Source organism: Apodemus sylvaticus, chromosome 10, assembly GCF_947179515.1.
Source record: "Apodemus sylvaticus chromosome 10, mApoSyl1.1, whole genome shotgun sequence".
Classification (NCBI taxonomy): domain Eukaryota; kingdom Metazoa; phylum Chordata; class Mammalia; order Rodentia; family Muridae; genus Apodemus; species Apodemus sylvaticus.
In genome coordinates this window covers 74945996-74965526 of record NC_067481.1, presented here as the reverse complement: position 1 = coordinate 74965526, position 19531 = coordinate 74945996, and the positions used below count along the sequence as shown (strand labels likewise).

General features: G+C 45.1%; 1 protein-coding gene across 1 annotated transcript in view; it reads left to right on the top strand.

The window, feature by feature from the left end:
• Positions 1 to 19531, top strand: part of Gfpt2 (glutamine-fructose-6-phosphate transaminase 2) — a 47759-nt gene that overhangs the window by 14236 nt on the left and 13992 nt on the right. The window contains exons 4-13 of the mRNA XM_052196840.1: positions 1569 to 1694; positions 4838 to 4896; positions 5541 to 5675; positions 9067 to 9128; positions 12266 to 12345; positions 12830 to 12947; positions 18169 to 18332; positions 18687 to 18782; positions 18894 to 18991; positions 19286 to 19406. Of these exons, the coding sequence (XP_052052800.1) occupies positions 1569 to 1694; positions 4838 to 4896; positions 5541 to 5675; positions 9067 to 9128; positions 12266 to 12345; positions 12830 to 12947; positions 18169 to 18332; positions 18687 to 18782; positions 18894 to 18991; positions 19286 to 19406 (1059 nt within the window). The remainder of the gene's footprint in view (positions 1 to 1568; positions 1695 to 4837; positions 4897 to 5540; positions 5676 to 9066; positions 9129 to 12265; positions 12346 to 12829; positions 12948 to 18168; positions 18333 to 18686; positions 18783 to 18893; positions 18992 to 19285; positions 19407 to 19531) is intronic.

Genomic DNA, 19531 nt, shown 5'->3' with positions numbered 1-19531 from the left:
ATAAGGAGTGTTAGGGCGGAGTTGCGAGACTGCCTCACGAAGTGTAGGAGGTTTTATTTTAAGCAATTACATGTGGAGATGAAAAACTATTTTAATAGTTATGTCTTTATTTTAATTATTCTGTCATACAATACTGCTTTTCTATTTATATTAGAGATACATTATTTTCTTTCCTAAGTCAATGTATTTTGATTAGGAAATAAGAGTGAGGTGTAGTGGCCCGAGCCTGAAATCCCAGCACTTGGGAGGCTGAGCAGGGATATTGCTTCCAGTTTAAGCCAGTTTGGTTTATGTAGTGCGTTCCAAGGGCCACATAGCAATAATCCATCTCAAAGAGGGAAAAGGGTTCAGTTGCTGATAAACACCGAGTAGAACTCATCATAGTTAGTACCGAGGTGCAGTGGGTCCCTGGGGCGCCATGTGTGTGACTGACATTAAGGATGGCCATTGGTGAAGATGATGTCTAGTAGAATGGAACCATCTTGCCTTAGTGGTGGCCTGCCAGTACTTTCTTTTTCCCTCTTGAGACACGGTTTCTCTGTGCAGCCCTGCCTGTCCTAGAATTCACTATAGACCCGGCTGTCCTTGAGTTCAGGAATCCACCTGTCTCTGCTTTCCCAGCACTAGAATTAAAGGTGTGTGTGTGTGTGTGTGTGTGTGTGTGTGTGTGCGTGTGTGTGCCCCCTCTACCTGGCTACCAATGCTTGTTTTTTTAAAATACAGACAGTGATAGGATTCTGTCTAAGCTTCACCCCACAGTTACCTAGCAACAGCCAGGTAGGTCTGGCCCACTATAAAAGGGGCTGCCTGCCCCTCCTCTCTCTCTTATCCTCTTGTTCTCTTTTTCTCTCTTGCACTCTTGGGCTCTTCCCTTTCCCCACCTCTCTCCACATGGTCATGGCCAGCCCCTACTTCTCTACTCTCTCCCTTTCTCTGCCTTTCTCTGCCTCTACTACCCCCTTAACTCCCCTCTGCATGCCCTAAATAAACTCTATTCTATACTATACCATCATATGTGTGGTCCTTCAGGGGGAAGGGATGCCTCAACATGGGCCTGCTGAGGCATCCCCTTCCCCCACACACCCATAGAACATATTCTTAAGCCTATTTCTCTTTTTATGATCACAACGGACAGCATCTGGGGAGATGGTTTTGTTTGCCACACAAGTCTTAGAGCCAGAGTTCAATTCCCAGCACCTCTGTGAATGTCAGGTAGGCGTGACAGTAATCCCAGCTGTCAAAAGGCAGAGACAGAGGATCCACCAAGCAAGCTGGCTAGCCAGACTAGCTACCGCGGATGAGCTCTGAGTTTAACACAAGACCATGCCTCGATGAACAAGGCAGCCAATGATCAGAAAAACACCCAGCGTCAACCTTGAGCCTCCACACACATGCACACATATGAAACCATGCATGCATACCCCACACAGACAAATGCACGTAAACACAACATGCATACAACCACACATGCACCTGCATGTAAACACAGGCACACATGACCACACATGCACACAAACACAAATGCACAACACTCACCAACGCAGCAACTGGTTTTCTCTTTGTTTTAGAGCAAGATAGCATGGATTTGAAGGTGGAGTTTGAGACACACTTTGGCATCGCTCACACACGCTGGGCCACCCATGGGGTTCCCAATGCTGTCAACAGCCACCCACAGCGTTCAGACAAAGACAATGGTAAGCAGAGTCTGTTCAGGATGTTTCTACCTCTCCATGAATGACCTATCAGAGATGATCCTGGCCAGAGTGCCTTCCAATCCTGCCTACCTCAAGCTGAACTTTTCCCTCTGCCCAGTCCTCCTGAGACAGTCTAAGCATCTCCCTGGTGGGCCACACAGGGCCCAGACGGGCCAACACCTGATCCCCTGGGTGCTGCTGACGTAGGTATTCACAGGAAATGATGGCACTTTACTATAAGGGCTACTGGCTCTTTGGAATTCATTCCAAGAGTGGAGAATAACAGTGCATTAGTTCAAATCCCATCCCTATAGCAAAATACTTGAAGCTGGGTAGTTTACAAAAAAAAAAAAAGAATTGTTTAGGTCTTAGTTTTGGGGGCAGAAAGTTCATGATCAGGAAGTGCATCTGTAACAACTCAGGATCCCAAGGGAAATTAGTGTCTTCTGGAAGCATGTCTCCAATAACCTCCCAGTACACTTCATCTCCTAGCACCTGTCAATCACCACCCTGAGGATCCAGCATCATGAATTGTGCTTTTGAAGACTACACTCAACCCATAGCAGACAGTATGAGACAAGCAAAATATTCTAGCAAGCTAGGACCCTAAAGAGCACACAGAGTACCTTTTCCATCCAGCGGAGTTCATCTTCCTCTCCCACAGAGTGGTCGTGAGTAGGGACAGATGTCCCTGCTGATCATGGTTAATGCCTAGGTTCCTCTCCAAGCTCTGCATCCCAGACGAAGGGCTCAGCAGCCAAGAGTTTAAGGTTTGGAGGGACAGAGCCAACAGCCTAAGAGCTCTTCCTAGTAGCCTTGACTTGACTTACTTGGTGTTTTTCAAGCTTGAAAATGATCCATACAAGCCCAGGCCTCTGATACCCTTGAAAAACTAGAAGCTATGGAAACACTGAGCTCACCATACCTTAGAGTACCATTGATAGGCAGTAGGCCGAGGCCGTGGAGGACGTGGGGGCTGTTCATGGCCGCCTTTGGAGGGTTTGGAGCTCCTCTCCTCTCCTAGATGCCTCCTTGTCCTGGCCCAGTCACAGGTCCATTTCACTTGTGCAGTCCCCCAGAATGGCTCTCATACAGTAATCCTTTTAAATGACCCTTTAGCTGCCTTCTCCTGGGAGAAAGATTGGTAAGTCCATACTGCAAGTCAGAATAGCTCAGGCTGGCGTGTATAGTCAGGCAAGAAGGACAAGTATCCTCACCCCATAACTAGTATGGCTTCTTCCCCTAAAACACTTAGAAGGGGTTCACCAGCCCTATTTGGAAGGGAGGACATCTTTAGAAAACGTGGAGGTCAGGGGGACACCTGGGCAGCATGGGTTAGAGAAACTGTGTATGTCTGCATGGTCTGTGTTAAGATTTTTGGCTAGAGGCTCTTGAGTCTGGCCCACACTCTGAGCCATTGAACATAGAACTCTGAAATATAGAACATCTCAGAGCTGGGGCAGGCACCATACCTAGGAGAAATTGGCAAACCCCACAGCATTGAGTACCTAGCCAAATGGCCACTAAGATGTTAAAGCTGGTCTTCAGCAGTATTGGTTGAGAAAACATTACCAAGACCATGAGCCCTGCGGGGTTCTGCTCTGCCTAGTGACAAGGCAAGCCCCATCAGAAGCTTCCCACTTGAGAGGATACTCTGTGATTCTGATTGTGTCCCCATGGCAGGGAAATGCCATGCCCACATTTGTTGGAAACAGGATGACCAAATAAAAAAATACCTTTAGCAATCTGTGAAGACTCGTCAAATGTCTCCATCAACTCACCGGGGCTGATCGATGTGCTTCCAAGAGTGTCTTTACACATAACTACTAAATAGCATGAAGGAATGACACAGTCTTGCTTAGGATGCCTCCATTATAGCCTGTTAGAGCTTAGCAGGCTATAGGTTTAACTGCTAGCCCTACAAGAAGGCAAGAGAAATTGTTTTCACAAAGAAAACATGGGCTGTAAGAAACAGATAAGACCAGTGATTAAGACAAAAGAAAATTTGAGAGGCTTAAAATAATATAAAGAAACAATGTCATGATAGATCTGAAATAAAAAGAAGGAAAGAAAGGAGAGTAATAGAGTCAATCAATAGAGAGCATTATACGGATGCCTGATGCTCCCAAGAAGGCAGCAGGGCAAACGAAGCTAGAGGAATTTTTACATAGGGCTGTAGAGTCGGTTCAGTTGGCAAAATGCCTGACACATAAGCACAAGGACTTGAGCTGGATCCCAGGATCTATGTTGGGTGCCATCACACATGCTTGTAATCCCAGGGCTGGGGAGACAGAGATTCGAGGAGTCCCTCAAGTTCACTGGCCTGCCAGGCCGGCCAAGTTAGTGAGCTCTAGGTTCTGTGAGAGACCCTGGCTTAAAGAACTAAGGTATAGGGGCCTGCTACGATGTTTCAGCTTGTAAAAGCACCCACTGTGAAGGTCTGGTGAGCAGAGTTCAATCCCTGGAACCTACATAAGAGTGGAAGAGAGAACCAAGTCCAGCAGGTTGTCCCCTGATTTTTACACACCCCCATCTCACACACACACACACACACCATCTATAAACTGCTAGTTTGAAGCTTTAGTTAAGAACTAGCGTTTAGTTCAAGGGAGATAAAGTCAGCAGTTAAGAGCAAGAGCACCAGCTCCTCTTCCAGAGGACCCAGGTTCAATTCCCACCCCTGCATAGCTGCTCAGAACTGTTTGCTATTCTGGTTCCAGGGCATCTGATGCTCTCTTCCGGCTTCCAGAGTTCCCAGGCATGCGTGTGGCGCAGAGATAGGCATTCAGGGAAAATACCCACACGCATAAAATAAAATGACTCATTTAAAAAGGAGAAAGAAGTTGGAGATGTCTGGAAATATTTCTGCATAGTGAAAAGTTAATCCTTCATTTGACATAAATAATTCTGGAAACTGGAAGCCTCTTTAATAGCCAGTGAAAGAGTTATACACATGGCCAGATGCTGGATGCTTCTCTTGGACAGGTTACTCCTTCAGTAAGCTGTAGTCACTGCAAATGAAACCCGATCACCACACATCTCAGGGAAGAGTTGCCCGTTTTTGCTCCTTTAGCATCTCGTGTGAACTTCCTTCCAGTTCATCTTGAATGCTCACTTCTCTCTTCCGCAAACTCTTCTTTCAGAATTTGTTGTCATCCATAATGGGATCATCACTAATTACAAGGATCTAAGGAAATTTCTGGTAAGGGGCTTCCCCTGGGCAAATCAAATCTGATTCAGCCTTGATCTTCCCCCATGACACTTTCACCTAGCCTACTTCCCCTCAGAAACAAACACAGGAACTGAGTGAGATGCACTCCGGGCTATGTCACAACCCTGAGTGTGAGCCTTAGCCTCAGCTCAGCCACTGTGCTCAGACCTGGTGTGGGGAGATAGGAGGGCATCAGTGTTTGTCTTGAGGGCTGCTGTGGTTTTACAGAGTCAAAATAACATGAGCTGGGTTTCACAGAGTAGCTTGTGCTATGTAACACACCGACTCCGACACCATGTGGACCGTGCGGTGGGGAGGTAGACGGTGAGTGTCTGCAGTATGGTGTGAGTTGGGATGTGAGTGGGTTTGAGTCAACATATTTTTATCATCATTGCTGCTGTTTTGCAATGTCCAGTTTAACAGCGAAGACAGGCTTCTGCGGAGGGATGGTCTCTGGGAATAAGCGGGTGACTCAGAGGTGTTTGGCTGCTGGGTTCTGGCAGACACTTCTTGTCCCTTCCCAGTTCTGCTCACTCTTGCCTTAAGTCATATCTTGAGGGACTAGAGGGAGTTGTCCCCACCAGCATTGCACAATGACCAAAATCTGTCACCCTGGGTACAACCCTATATTCCAGGAAAGCAAAGGCTATGAGTTTGAGTCAGAAACAGACACGGAGACCATCGCCAAGCTGATTAAATATGTATTCGACAACAGAGAGACTGAGGACATTACGTTTTCAACATTGGTCGAAAGAGTCATTCAGCAGTTGGTGAGTTATGAGTCCCATCTGTCTAAACACACCTTTATCTTTCATAAGCACTTGTACAAATTTGCACAAGGTACTGAGGGTGGGAGGCAGTTTGCCCATAGCATGTGTACTTACGATGTTACATTCCTATAGAATCTGGAGAAAGTCCAGCTTGAGGACTGAATATCAAACAAAACATTTGCTTCATTTTAGCCCTGCTGAGATGGTAGCTGGCTTTCTAATCTATGGTTTTACAACCGTGGGTTATGTGCATGTGCAAACTTATCTGTCCCGGTTCATGTTGTCCTGTCTAAAATTGAATCATATGCATTGTTATGTGCTAATCAGGTGAATCTGACTGATACTGGAGACTTGGAATTGTAGTCTTTCTTCCTTGTCAGTAAAGCAAAGCAATCAAGGGAAGAAATGTCCACAATTGATTACAGAATGGAAATGGTAAAGAAAGGGGAGGGAGAGAGGAAGGGAGAAAGGGAAGTATTCATTCATAGAGTATACAGGAATAGATTTCTGAGATATGCTAAGGGTGCATAGAGACAGCTGTGGGACAAGAGATATTCTTAGTTACCAAAGAAGACTGTGGTTTTATGAGAGGGGATCAGAGCACAGGGAAATGTTGAAGAGAGTGGCCCAGGGCAGTCAGTGGCACATCGAACAGTTAGATCCAAGAACAGCTACTCTCAAAGAGGAATAGACACAGGGGCCGGAGGTGGGGTGGGGTGGGGTCATCCAGGGGAGCAGACATGGGGGCTTAGAGGCTTGTCCGAGAAGGAAAACTTTTCTTAGAGAAGGCAGAGCAGGCAGGACCTGCATGAGATGGGAGGCAGGGAAGAGGCATCCAGATATCTCAGAGCCTATCTCCAAGGAACCATGCCACTCAAGGCCAGGGCAGCCTGCAGATAGTGTTCAAGGCCCAGAATCTGAGGCACATTGGGTCGGAAACTGCTGTGGGTTATCATGCCAGCCTTCAGTGAACATTTTTAGGGTGAATCTACTACCAAAACCCTTTGATCTATGCCATCCTCTTCTGGGGACCCATAATTTAGAGGACCTATTTCTAAATCATAGCATCTTCTACAGTATCATACTTTGGTATGGAATACCAAGTACCAATTCCAATATGGAATTGGTTCTAAGATCCTTACTAGATACCCAAGTCAAGTTTCACATAAACTGTCATAGTATTTGCATGTGATGTGTGCCCATCCCTATGTGTGTTTTAAATCATCTCTAGATTGTTTATAATACCTAGAACAATGAAGCCATGTAAATGGTTGTTATACTACATTGAATACTCTAGGGACCAATGACAAGGACAGGTCTGTACATGCTTGCTGTTTTAGTTATGGTTTTACTGATGTGAACAGACACCATGACCAAGGCAACTCTTACAAGGACAACATTTAACAGGGGCTGGCTTACAAGTTCAGAGGTTCAGTCCATTATCATCAACATGGCAGCATCCAGGCAGGCATGGTGCGGGAGGAGCTGAGAGTTCGACATCTTCATCTGAAGGCTGCTAGCAGAATATTCATTTCCAGGCAGCTAGGATGAGGGTCTTAAAGCCACAGCAACACACCTACTCCAACAGGGCCACACCCTCTAATAGTGCCACTTCCTGGGTCAAGCACAGACAATCGCACTCACTCTGGATGCTCTACTATAAGCTAGATGCACAGCCCAGACTAGTAACAATGGACCAAATTTTCAGACATTTTTTTTCTTTTTCTTCTGATACTGGAAATCAAATCCAGAATCTCACACTTGCTCAGCAAGCTCTCCCTCACGGAGCCACACCCATATCTGCATCCATAGGTATGGATGTTGTCCATGATGTACAGTATACTGAATTTGTAAAGTATGGTAAACAGATGAGGTATTAACAACACAGCGATTTCTTCTTTAGTGTTTGTTTTTGTTTTGTTTTGTTGTCATCCTAAGGATGGAACCCAAGGCCTGACACTCTGTTACTGACCTACAGCCCCTGTACTCTGTAATTTTGAATTTTAGAAATGTCTTCCCCACAATGACACCTTTTGATTTTCCTTTCTTACACAAAGCAACATGGAACTCTTTTTTTTTCTTACAGAGAATAGGAAATATATTTCTATCCTTCATTGCTATTATAAATTCAACTAAGCAGGGATGATGTCATGACACTCAAGATCTGCCTAAAGCCCCTTCCTAGGCAGCTTGAAAACCCACTGAGACCCTAGGACAGTGTGACTTAGTCCATGAATTGGATGTACCACCCTGGCAGCACAGACAGACCCTGAATTCCACGCAGAATTTCAAAGTCCGAGAACTTCATGGAAATCCAGATTCATAGCTTGTTGTACACAATTGAGATCTTCTGAGGCCATGGGAAATTAGTTAGTTTGGTCAGAGTCAAGGAATAATTTTGTATGAAGAATTTAAGTAAAAAAAGACATTTGGGGAGCTGGAGAGAAGATTGGTTGGTTAAGAGTACTTACTGATCTTATAGAGGACCCAGGTTCAATATCCAGCACCCATGTTGGAGCTCACAATTGTCTGTCACTCCAACTCCAAAGGATCTGTCGCCCTCTTAAGGCCTCTGTGGGTACTGCACACACATAGTACACATAAAGTCATGTAGGCAAATACACATGCACATCTCAGAAAAGAAATGTGCAGTCCTGAAGGAAGAAAGCTACGGTCTAGTTCTAACTTTGCACGAATAGCAAGGTGAGGGACGGGCATGGGGGCAAATAGCAGTCATAGCCATAGAAATGATAAAAGAATTAACAATATGATAGGGGAATTAACAAGTGAATCATCTAGGTCTTCTGGATGATATAAAGGCCAGGCACCTTTCTAAGCACTTACAGCGCTTTAGACTTGAACCCCAAAGTCATACAGAGAGAACTGCTGTCCCCTTGGTTACAGATAAGGAAAATGAGGCTTGAAGGTCGCTGAGATGATGGCCCGACTAAAGGGAAGGATAGAGCCAGAACTGGATCCCAGTTTGAGCTATGCTGATCAACCGCTTCGACCTCCCAGCTGCTCCCTGCACATACAGGTCCCTTCCGGAGGCTCAGTACAGGGTGCCTCTGGCCCCAGTTCTCACTCTCTGTGGTTCCAGCTATGCCACTCCACCCCAGGCATCTCTAACAGGAGTTCCTTGGGAGCCTGGACAAACCACTGTGGCTTACAGTGTTCACAGTGAAATTCATTGGCACTTCAGCATAATGCTGTTTGGCTTCCCCTCTGACTACAATCATCTTCCATAAGCTGCCCCTGCACTCAACTCCATAGGCAACTCATATCTGTCATGAAGAGGGCTGGAATGGCCTGCCTGGGCCAGTGGTCTGCAGTGGCGCGGCTAGCCAGGGTAAGTCACAGTTCTTCAAGACCTTTGTTGCTGTGTTTTCAGGAAGGCGCCTTTGCACTGGTTTTCAAGAGCATCCACTACCCAGGGGAAGCTGTTGCCACAAGGTAAGACTCTGGTGGAATTCCAGCTCTGAGGGGCCTTGGTGCCCTGGGGCTGCTGATTTTATTTTGAAGGCACAGAGGAACCCTTCAGAATATACACCTGGCCCCAGAGACCTAGACTGAGTGAGTGAGACTGTCCCTTGACAACCGTCACTACTATCTACCCAGAAAGTCAGATGAATTGATCATAACCCCTCCATTCCCCAGGATCCTGTCTAATTTAACATTTGAAATATAATTTCATAGAATCATAGAATAGAATTATAAAATACTGGTTGGTCTCTATCCTAGAAGCTCCCTTTAAAATCTCATAATGTGATATTACTGTTTAAAATGAATGCGCTGGGAGGAAGCAATAAAGTTTGATTATTCTAAATTGGCCGTAACAAATGGTTGGAGCACCCAGGCCAACCCTTGGGACACCTCAGGAGACTTCTGTGTCTTAAAGGAGACATGTCTGAACTCTAAGATCTGGGAGCCACTTACTCAGATTCCCAGACAGCTTTAAACTCTATTGCTAATGCTAAACTGTCATTGTCTTCAGGGGCAGTTTGAGCTAGCTCCTCCTCCCTGGACCCAGGACAAGGTCTCCGATTCGTTTTAGACAAAACAAAGTATTGTACAAAATAGTCAAGGCCCTTCAAAGCACCTTTTTCTCAGTCCTTCTGAACTTTGTCCCCTATCTCGAGAATGAGAAAAGGGGTGTGTGGCCCGAGTGATCTTCATAAAATGTGTTCAGTGTTTTCTTCTCAGTTAAACATATTAAAGGAGAAAAGCACCATTAGTGTTAGCCACAGAAGCCCCATCTCTACCTCCAGGCAGTGTCAAATGTGATGTCTAAGGTTTCTGTTATCAGTGGTCAAACAAGGTCCGAAAATACTCATGGAAAATTCCAGAAATTTTAAGCTAACTTTTTGTTATAGTATACTGTTATATATATATTTTTTATTTTGCTGTTAGTCTCTTAAACTGTCATAAGTGTGAATGCATATGAAGACCTGTGTGTGTTAGGTTCAGGTTTACACTGGAGACTGTGTGTGTGTGTGTGTGTGTGTGTGTGTGCACACGCTTGTCTGTAGTGTGTGTATTTGTGTATTTGTATTTGTGTATCAGTGTGTGCATGAGGGTGCGTGTGTGTAGGTGTCTTCTCTTTTATGTATATGAGTGTTTTGCTTGCATGTATGTATGTGTACCACATGTGTGTCTGCTATCCACAGAGGTCAGAAGAGGGAATCAGATCTCCTAGAACTGGAGTTATGGATAGTTATAGGGGTGCTGGGAACTAAACTCAGGTCCTATTGCAAGATCAATAAGTGCTGTTAACCACTGAGCCATCACACCAGCACCAGCCCCTTCACCTTAGTTTTTGAGACAAGTTGCCATTGAATCTGGGGCTCCCCCATTCAGCTAGGCTGTAGTCTGACTGGACAATGAATTCTGAGGAGCCACCTGTCTTCCTGCCTCTCCCTGTGGCCCCCAACCCCTGCTGGGGTTACAGACTTATGCATTACCTGTTGTGTATAGCTTTTAAAATTGTTTGTGGGGATCCTGTCTCAGGTCTTCATGGCACTTGGACAGTTGAGCCGTCTCCCTAGCTCTCAGTTGGAGGTGGTAAGACCATATGTATCCTGCATGGATGGAGGGCAGTGAGGAACTGCTGTCCTGGAATGTTGCATGCCTGGGTTCTAAGATACAGAGATCTAAATAGTGTGAGTCATAAAAGTGACCTGCTATACAATCTATAAGATAAAGCAAAGAATTGCATTTTGAAAGTAAGATGCCATTAAAGTCATGACATAATACCTCCAACGTGATTACCAAAAGCAATTATAAGCAGGGAAGTGCTCACTGAAGACTCTATCCCAAGATACTTAGAGAGCCTGGTTGCTGGTGCAAGAGGGGCACAAGGAAGGAGGCCTCTGTCACCTCTGTGACCCCTGAAGACTGTTCTTCGTAAAATCACTGCTCCCTTCATGACAAAACCCACTTTTGTACAGGTCAAAGATTCTAAGTTTCCCTTCGTGGGGTATAACTGAGGCCAAGGTAAGACCCTGGCCCTCCCACAAAACAGAGTACAGTCTTCCCTTGGTATCTCTGGAGTTCTCAAACTAAACCCTGTCCAGATATCAAAATCCTTACATAAAATGGCATAGAGTGGTATTTGAGTATGACTTCTATGTATTCTTCCATCATCTCTAGATTGATTTTGATACCTGATACAATGGAAATATCTTGTAAATAGTTGTCTTATGTATTCCTTAGGGACTGACAGGCAGAAGTCTGTACAGGTTGGGTACAAACGCAATTTCTTACATGTGTATGGGCATGTGGAGGTGTGTGTGTGTGTGTGTGTTATTACTAGGCATTGAACCTCACATCTTGTACACACGAGGCAAACATTGTCCAACTGAGCTATATCCCAAGCCCTGTTTTATTTTGTTTTACCTATTTTTGTTGAGACACAATCTTGCTGAGTTGCTCAGGCTGACCCCAAACTTAATCTGTAACCCAAATAGGAACGTACAATCCTTCTTTCTCAACCTCCCGAGGTTATAGGCTTGTGAGTTAAAGGCCTGTGCCACCAAGCTTGGCTCTGAGGAGTGTTTTCTATCTGCATTTTCAGTTATTGGTTGAATCTGTAAATGTCAACTGCAGACACAAAACTCAGCTAATCTGCCTCATGGAAGCAAAGGGTTGAGCTCTGCAAAAGGAGGCACAAAACAGGGTTCCCCAGGCAAATTCAGATCTGGGGGTTCACTGTAAGTGAAGGCTATGGAATGGAAACCTAGAGTGCCCCTGCTTATACCAAATGCCTAGCCCCTGAGACCTACCCATATGGGTTTGCTGCTTGTGGGGATTTAAAGAACCAGGAGCCCAGAGTCTCATAATAGTGGGGAGAAGCATGGTACCAGGCTAATCAGTCAGGTAGCTGGATGACAACAGGTAAGTGAGCTGATATTTGCATGCCAGTCTATTGGTCCCTGCTCCAAACCCAGAGGATGTGGTCTCAAGGTCAAGATGTCCCTTCTGTGTGACCTAAACACAGTCTTCTGCTCTAGGGAAAAGACTGGATTTGGAGGGTACATCTGGCCAGGGGTGTCAAAGGTGAGAGGTGCCTTGATATTTTCTTCTCCTTGCAGGAGAGGCAGCCCCTTGCTCATCGGGGTACGAAGCAAATACAAACTCTCCACAGAGCAGATCCCCGTCTTATATCGGACATGTGAGTTTCCTAAGGACATCAACAGTCAGCCAGGGTGGCTGTCCCCTTGCCGCGGGCTCTGCTTGGAGGCAGACATACCACCAGCACCCACAGCACTCTGTCTTGAACCCAGCTGCCTCGTGGCTCCAGGGTTCAATGCCCAGGCAATGGAGACTCGGCTCCATCTTTTAAAAAAAGCATCTTGTCATGAACATTCTGAGTGCTGCACAGAAATAGAGAGCAGCGGGCGGCAGCTGCAGGCACGGCACCCGTGCCCTGATTCGCGTTCCTTTGGTTTGTTTTCGTTTGCATTGCTTGCCCACTGTAGCCATTTAAATGCTCTCTCAGCTCAACTGAGCTATTTGGGAAGCTTTTGCGTGATTTGGCTGGCACAGCCGTAGCTAAAAATTGCAGATCGCTCCTACACAATATTCAAAAGAGGAAAACGGGTTCCTCGCCACGTGTTATGCAAATAGGGCAGCCTACCCTTTCTTTTGTTTACTAGGCAATATTGAGAATGTGAAGAATATCTGTAAGACGAGGATGAAGAGGCTGGACAGCTCCACCTGCCTGCACGCTGTGGGCGATAAAGCCGTGGAGTTCTTCTTTGCTTCTGACGCAAGGTAGCTAAACATTTCATTGTTTTCCTGGGGTTGCATGATTAAAGAATAACTGTCTGTGGTGTGTGTGTGTGTGTGTGTGTGTGTGTGTCTGTGTGTACTCAGAGCATGAATGTAGAACACAGGACAACTTGCAGGAGTTAGTTCTCTCCTTCCACTGAGTGGGTCCCAGGGATTGAACTTAGGCTGTCAGGCTTGGAGGCAAGCCCCAGTGAGCCATCTCGCCAGCCTAGGCACATACATCTTAGAGACCTGCAGACACAGGAAGAGAATAATTCAGGTAGGGGAAGAAAGGGGAACAGAGAAGGGGGAGTGAGGGAAAACTAGAGAGCTACTGTTGGAAACAGATTTTGTAACCTGTGAGTGGTGTCTGGGCATTAGAATTCGCTGAAGTTTTTATTTCAAAGAAATGCTGGAAACCGCTGAGCTCTCACCATATAGTCAGTGACACATGAAAGATGTTTCTGAAATTAGAAAAGGCACGAAAGCCTGAAGGAAGATGGAATGGTGTTCGTAGGCAATATAATTATACACTTTTAAAGCCAACTGGCATGCTGTGAGAACTTATGCAGGCAGCTTCCCAGAGAATAAAGATGTGGGAATCTTACAATGCAGCAGTCGGCAACACCCCATCAGCTGCCCAGGCAGGGACCACGCCTACCTTATTCCTTCCAGAAGCTTCTCAGATGACTAAGCACTGTAGACCCTTAGCTAACATTCTGATGAACAAAACAAAACAAAAATACAGGACTATTCACCACAGTGAAAGCAACCACACTTTAATAAAAATCTCTCGGAATAAATTCAGTACAAATAGACCCAAATCAGAAAACTATACATGATTATAACAAGATACAAGGAGAGATTTGAATAAAGATTCCAAATTCCTTGGTAGAAAAACTTAATATTTAAAAAAAAAAAAAACACCAAACTACTGGTATAAAGTGATTTCATTTTGAAACAGTCTCCTCGCTCTGTAGCTCAAGCTGGTCTCAAACTCACAACAATCCTCCTGCCTCAACCCCTCAAATGATTACAGACATAAGCTACCATACCTAGCTTTGGAATTTAGTTTTCAAATTAGCAGTTAAGAATTGTCTTTAAGGGACATGAGAGATGGCTCAGTGGATAAGAGCACTGACAGCTCTTCTAGAGGTCTTGAATTCAATTCTCAGCAACCACATGGTGGCTCACAACCATCTGAAAACCATCTGAAATGGGATCTGATGCCCTCTTCTGGTGTGTCTCACATACATTAAATAAATAAATCCAAGAAGCAGAGGGAGAGAAAGAGGGGGAAGAGGAGGAGGAGGATCCCAGCACAGGTAGGCAGTACTGTGAGTTCGAGGCCAGCCTAGTCTACAGAGCAAGTTCCAGGATGGTCAGGGCTAACCTGTCTCAGAAAACAAAACAACAAAACAAAATCTTGATTCTCCCTCAATTGATCTATGTATGTAATGCTGTGATTGAAATGCTTTTGTTTTTATAGATTTTTTTTTTTGGACCGTAAATAATGGTTCTAAGGCTGGGCTGATGGTTCAGTTGGTAAAGTATAAAGACCTGAGTTTGATCTCCTAGAACTCCCATAAGAAAGGTGACCTTGGTGGCATGCTACTGGTGCTGGGGAGGCTGAGACAGACACATCAACTGGGCTTACTACCTAAACAAACTGGCTGACTTGCAAAATCCCACACCAATTAGAAACCCTGTCTCAAAAACAAGCAAAACAACACCAACAACAAAGCAAAAAAGCCAAGGTAGGGGCTGGGGAGATGGCTCAGTGAGAGAGAGCCCTCGCTGGGAGAACCTGTACTCAGTAGAAATAAAGCCAGGTGTGGCTATTTGCAGTACCTATAAACCCTAGCAGTGTGAGGGGTGGAGGCAGGAGGATCACTGGTGCTTGCTGGCCTCCAGCCTAACTCCAGGTTCTTTGAGAGCCCAGTCTCCAGGGGATAAGGTTCCGACTGATAGAGCAGGACACCCAGACTTCTTATGTGCACAGAAATGTTACTTGAACACACAAGTGCACATATAACTTATACACATACACAAAAGGTAGGCGGAACCTGAAACGGGATACCCAAAGCTGTCTTCTGGTTTCCATATTCTCACTCTTTAGTGACTAAGCATTCAAATATCTGAGCCTTTGGGGGCCATTCTTATTCAGACCACCACAGACACTAAAAACAAGAAAACAAGAAAAAAACAAACAAAAAAAACAAAACAAACAAAAAAAAAAACAAGAAAGCCAACCCTCTCAGCACATTTCTCTTGCTGTAACAAAAATGAACAACTGGACTTTTTCAGACTGCCAGCAGTATAAATAATGACACAGAGGCTTCTATATAGTTTAAAGCTTAGGCCTTTTGCTAGGTCATCTAACTTAAACAAACTAGCCAATGGTGCTAGGTCATTAAACAGACTAGCCAACAGCGCCCCGCTAGTTAATTGAGCTAACTCCCAGCTAGCTCATCTGACTTAACCAGACCATCTAGCCATTGGCCTACCATGTGGCTAGCTCTCTATCTCTCTGCTCCCCTGTGGTCTGTGTCTGTTTCCTTCCATGTCCTCTTGACTCTTCTGTTTCTGCTCTCTCTGCCTGAAGTTCCACCCTCCACTTCCTGCCCAAGTTATTGGCCATCAGCTCTTTATTACAACCAGTCAGCAGCGAGACAATCTCTGACACAATTCTAGACTGCCTTTACAAAATAGAAAATCAGCAATGGTCGTAGAAATGACCAAAAAATTCTGCCAACACTTAGCTCTCTACTAGTATAGAATTAGCAATTGAAAACACAGAGGCACACATAACATAAATAAAAAGGTTACTCCAGTGAAAATCCGCCAGACTAAATAATGTTTAAAGAACAGAAGCTTGTTTAGCGTGTGGTTCTGGAGATGGAGAAGCCCAAGGCATGCCACTGGCACCTAGTGAAGGTGTCACAAGACAAGAGTTCATTTTTATAACAACACCTCTTCGGTGATAACCTCTGAATCCGTGAATGGTCCCGTCAACCTTACTTCCAAATAATGTCATCACATGAATTTGGGGTATGTTGGCACACAGAAAACAAAACAAAACAAAAAATCCCCCACAGACCTGAAGACAAATGTAGATCCCTTGGGGCAAGAGCAGCGTGTTCTATTACAGACCCAGTGCCCTGCTGCAGCCTGGGTAAAGGCACAGTGGCCAGCTCCTGCTTTACAGAGAAGGGCTGGGGCAGAGTGGTTATTTAAGTATTCTCGGGGCCCAGGACTAATAAAAGGTAAAGGTGAGCTGGATCCTGAACTAAAGAGTCCTAATGCTGTTAACAGATTACTATGTGTTTCATAGGGTAAAATAATGATTGCATTTACACACATAGATAATAAGCACACACGTTGCGTTTACACTCATAAATAAGCACACGCAGGAAGGTGTTGCTGGAGGGCAATGCCGCAAGGCCAGCAGCCTTTATGACTTGATTGCAAGGCGGCCTTACCTTTTCCTTCTATGCTCTTTATGTCCCACTCTCTAAGCAACGGTGCATATTCTTACCATCCTCTGGAGTGACTGACTGGCTCTCCTTCCCTTTAAATTTTTCCTCTAGGATCTGAACAGAGACTCCTGTCTTCTCGGAACCATAGAACCAAAGTCTCTCTTTCACTTTGCAGCATAAGTAGCATAAGCCTGTGTTTTTCTCCAAAAGTGTGTGTCGGGGGCGGGGGGGGGGGGCCGAGGAGAGTCGGGTTATTGTCTGATATGTTTCCCACTATTCTAGATTTTGCTTGCCCATCCCGGCTTCCTAGGTGTCACTTAACACAATGCCCTCTAGCATTAGCAAGTGTTCTAGCTTCATTTGGGGGCTGTGACAAATAGAGTGACTAAAAGTAACTCAAGGGAGGAAAAGCTTATTTCATTTTATACTTCCAGGTCACCATCCATCAACGAAGGAAGTCAGGGCAGGAACTCACTCAGGAGCGTCAAGCGTAAACCATGGAGAAGTGCTGCTTCCTGGCTCGCTTCATAATTAGCTTAGACAGCCCAGGGCTGCTGCCCAGGGCTTGGTGCCTCTCACAGTGGGATGAGCCCCCTCCATCAATTAATATTCAGTTAGACACACCCACTACCCATCAGATCTGGGCAATCAATGAGGTCTCCCTCCCTTCTCAGGTGACTCTAGACTGTGCCAAGTTGAGAGTTAAAGCCCACTAGGACAGCAAGTAACTAGAAGCTAGATTTTACCCAGGTTTGATTTTGTAAGACTACATAGGTGGCGGCGTGTCCTTCCAGCAGAAAGTGCACACCATTCCACCATTTCTCCTTTTGTGTTTAGGCCGAGGTTCAAGTCTTAACAGCCTTACTCCTCAACTGTGAAGAGTCTCTCAGCTTTCAACTCTTGGTTTCAACAGCCATTTATGATCCTTGATTAGAGCTAGTCATAATTAGGAGTTCATAAGATGATCATTCTATCATTTGTTCTTTATTAGCTAGATTCTATCATATAAATAGAAGCTTGTCTTTATAAACTGTGTGGTTTTAAAAGCCAAGTGTTGCGTGGGCGAGATGGCTCAGTGGGTACAGGCAACATGTTGCAGCCAACATGATCCTCAGACCCACATGATGGAAGGAGAGAACTGACTCCTGTAAGTTACCTGCTGACTTCCACACACATGCCGTAGCACACCCCTCCCACCCCACCCCCACACACATGGGCGCATAAATAAACATAAATCTTAAAATATTTAAACAAGTGCTTATGTCCTTCCTTCTATAATCAGAATAGTTTGTTTTCCCAACCCTATCCAAAGGTGACATGGATTTTGTGACTTATTTGAAGAAACCAATTATGAAAGAGTCATCCATGAGATTGCCTTGGGGGGGAGGAATTTGAACAAAGTAGCTATTTGTTGATTTAAAGATGAATTGTTAAGTTTGAAGGGAATGCTGGTATTTTAATAGGTTAAAATTTAGTCTCTAAGTTTTTAGAGATATTAGCTAAAAATGTTTACTGAAGAAATGGCATATTTTCATACATCCCATAGATCAAGGCTAGGCTTTAAAATAATTGTGGGAGGAGATCATCAGCAGGAGGACTCGACAGTCAATCTTTTTACTGTAATGTCATTGTCATGCCTAAAATGGTAAAGACCCCATGTGTGAGAAAGAGCAAGTCACCATTGCCTTGTAACTTTTAAGAGTGGAACATGACCTTTGATGTCTTTTTTTTTTTCTTCCTTTCAGTGCCATCATAGAACACACCAACCGAGTCATCTTCTTAGAAGATGATGATATCGCTGCAGTGGCTGATGGGAAACTCTCCATTCACCGAGTCAAGCGCTCAGCTAGTGATGACCCCTCCCGAGCCATCCAGACCTTGCAGATGGAACTGCAGCAAATAATGAAAGGCAGGTGTCCTCCAAGAGTCCCTGTATAGAGTTGCCTTGAAGAGCAGGTGATCTTGGGGGCCAGAGATGGAGTGGTCCCTGACTCCAAAGCTGCAGGACCTAATGTGTAAATTGGAGATTGTCACTGTGTCTGACCCACTTTCATCTGACTTGTTTCCATAGCACCAGACAGGAAAACACCTGCAGACAATCTTTAAAACCTTTGAGGCCACTTTATGGGTACTATTTGCACTGTGGCATCATAACATCTTGGCAAAAAGTTACAAAGTCTCACTAGGCTTTTCCAGGTTCTGTTAAGCTCTGAAAATGTATCTAAATTAAAGGCACTTACCTTGTTGATATTTCCCTGACCAGGTAATTTCAGTGCATTTATGCAGAAGGAGATCTTCGAGCAGCCAGAATCAGTGTTTAATACCATGAGAGGTCGGGTGAATTTTGAGACCAACACAGGTAACCACCATACCCAGTAAGGAGCCCTTGTCTGTGTTATCCTCCACTGGATGCAGTCAAATGTACTATGTCATATGTATTAACATTAATACCCTGCCTCGTGACCTGCAGTGCTCCTGGGTGGCTTGAAGGACCATTTGAAGGAGATTCGACGATGCCGAAGGCTCATTGTGATTGGCTGTGGAACCAGCTACCATGCCGCAGTGGCTGTAAGTGCAGTACCCCAGGCCTTGGGTCGTCCTGGGAAATTAACAGCAGTCAAGATGAAAATGCTGGTCATGATGCTGTCATGCACTGGCCTCTGACCTTGAACAAAAACTTGTTCTCATTCCCATGAACCAGCTTAAGAAGTGTATTGAGCCCTTCCTTCTAGCAAGATGGCCTGTTGATGTTCCCACGCTACTGGGACGGCAAGGCACTGTGTTACAAACTGTCCTTAGAAGCCTAGGTACCCTGTGTCACTGGAAGGCACTGACTGCAGTCTCCATTCTGTTTGGCTTCAGACACGACAAGTCTTAGAGGAACTGACCGAGCTCCCTGTGATGGTTGAACTTGCCAGTGATTTTCTGGACAGGAACACACCTGTGTTCAGGGATGATGTTTGCTTTTTCATAAGCCAATCAGGTAAGGGAGATGGCCAGCATGGCTGGATTTTCATTAGCTCATCTCCAAACTCTCTTCTCTGTACACCACCCTCTCTCTCTCTTCTTCCAGTGAATCCTCTGTACATCGGCATGTGACACATATGG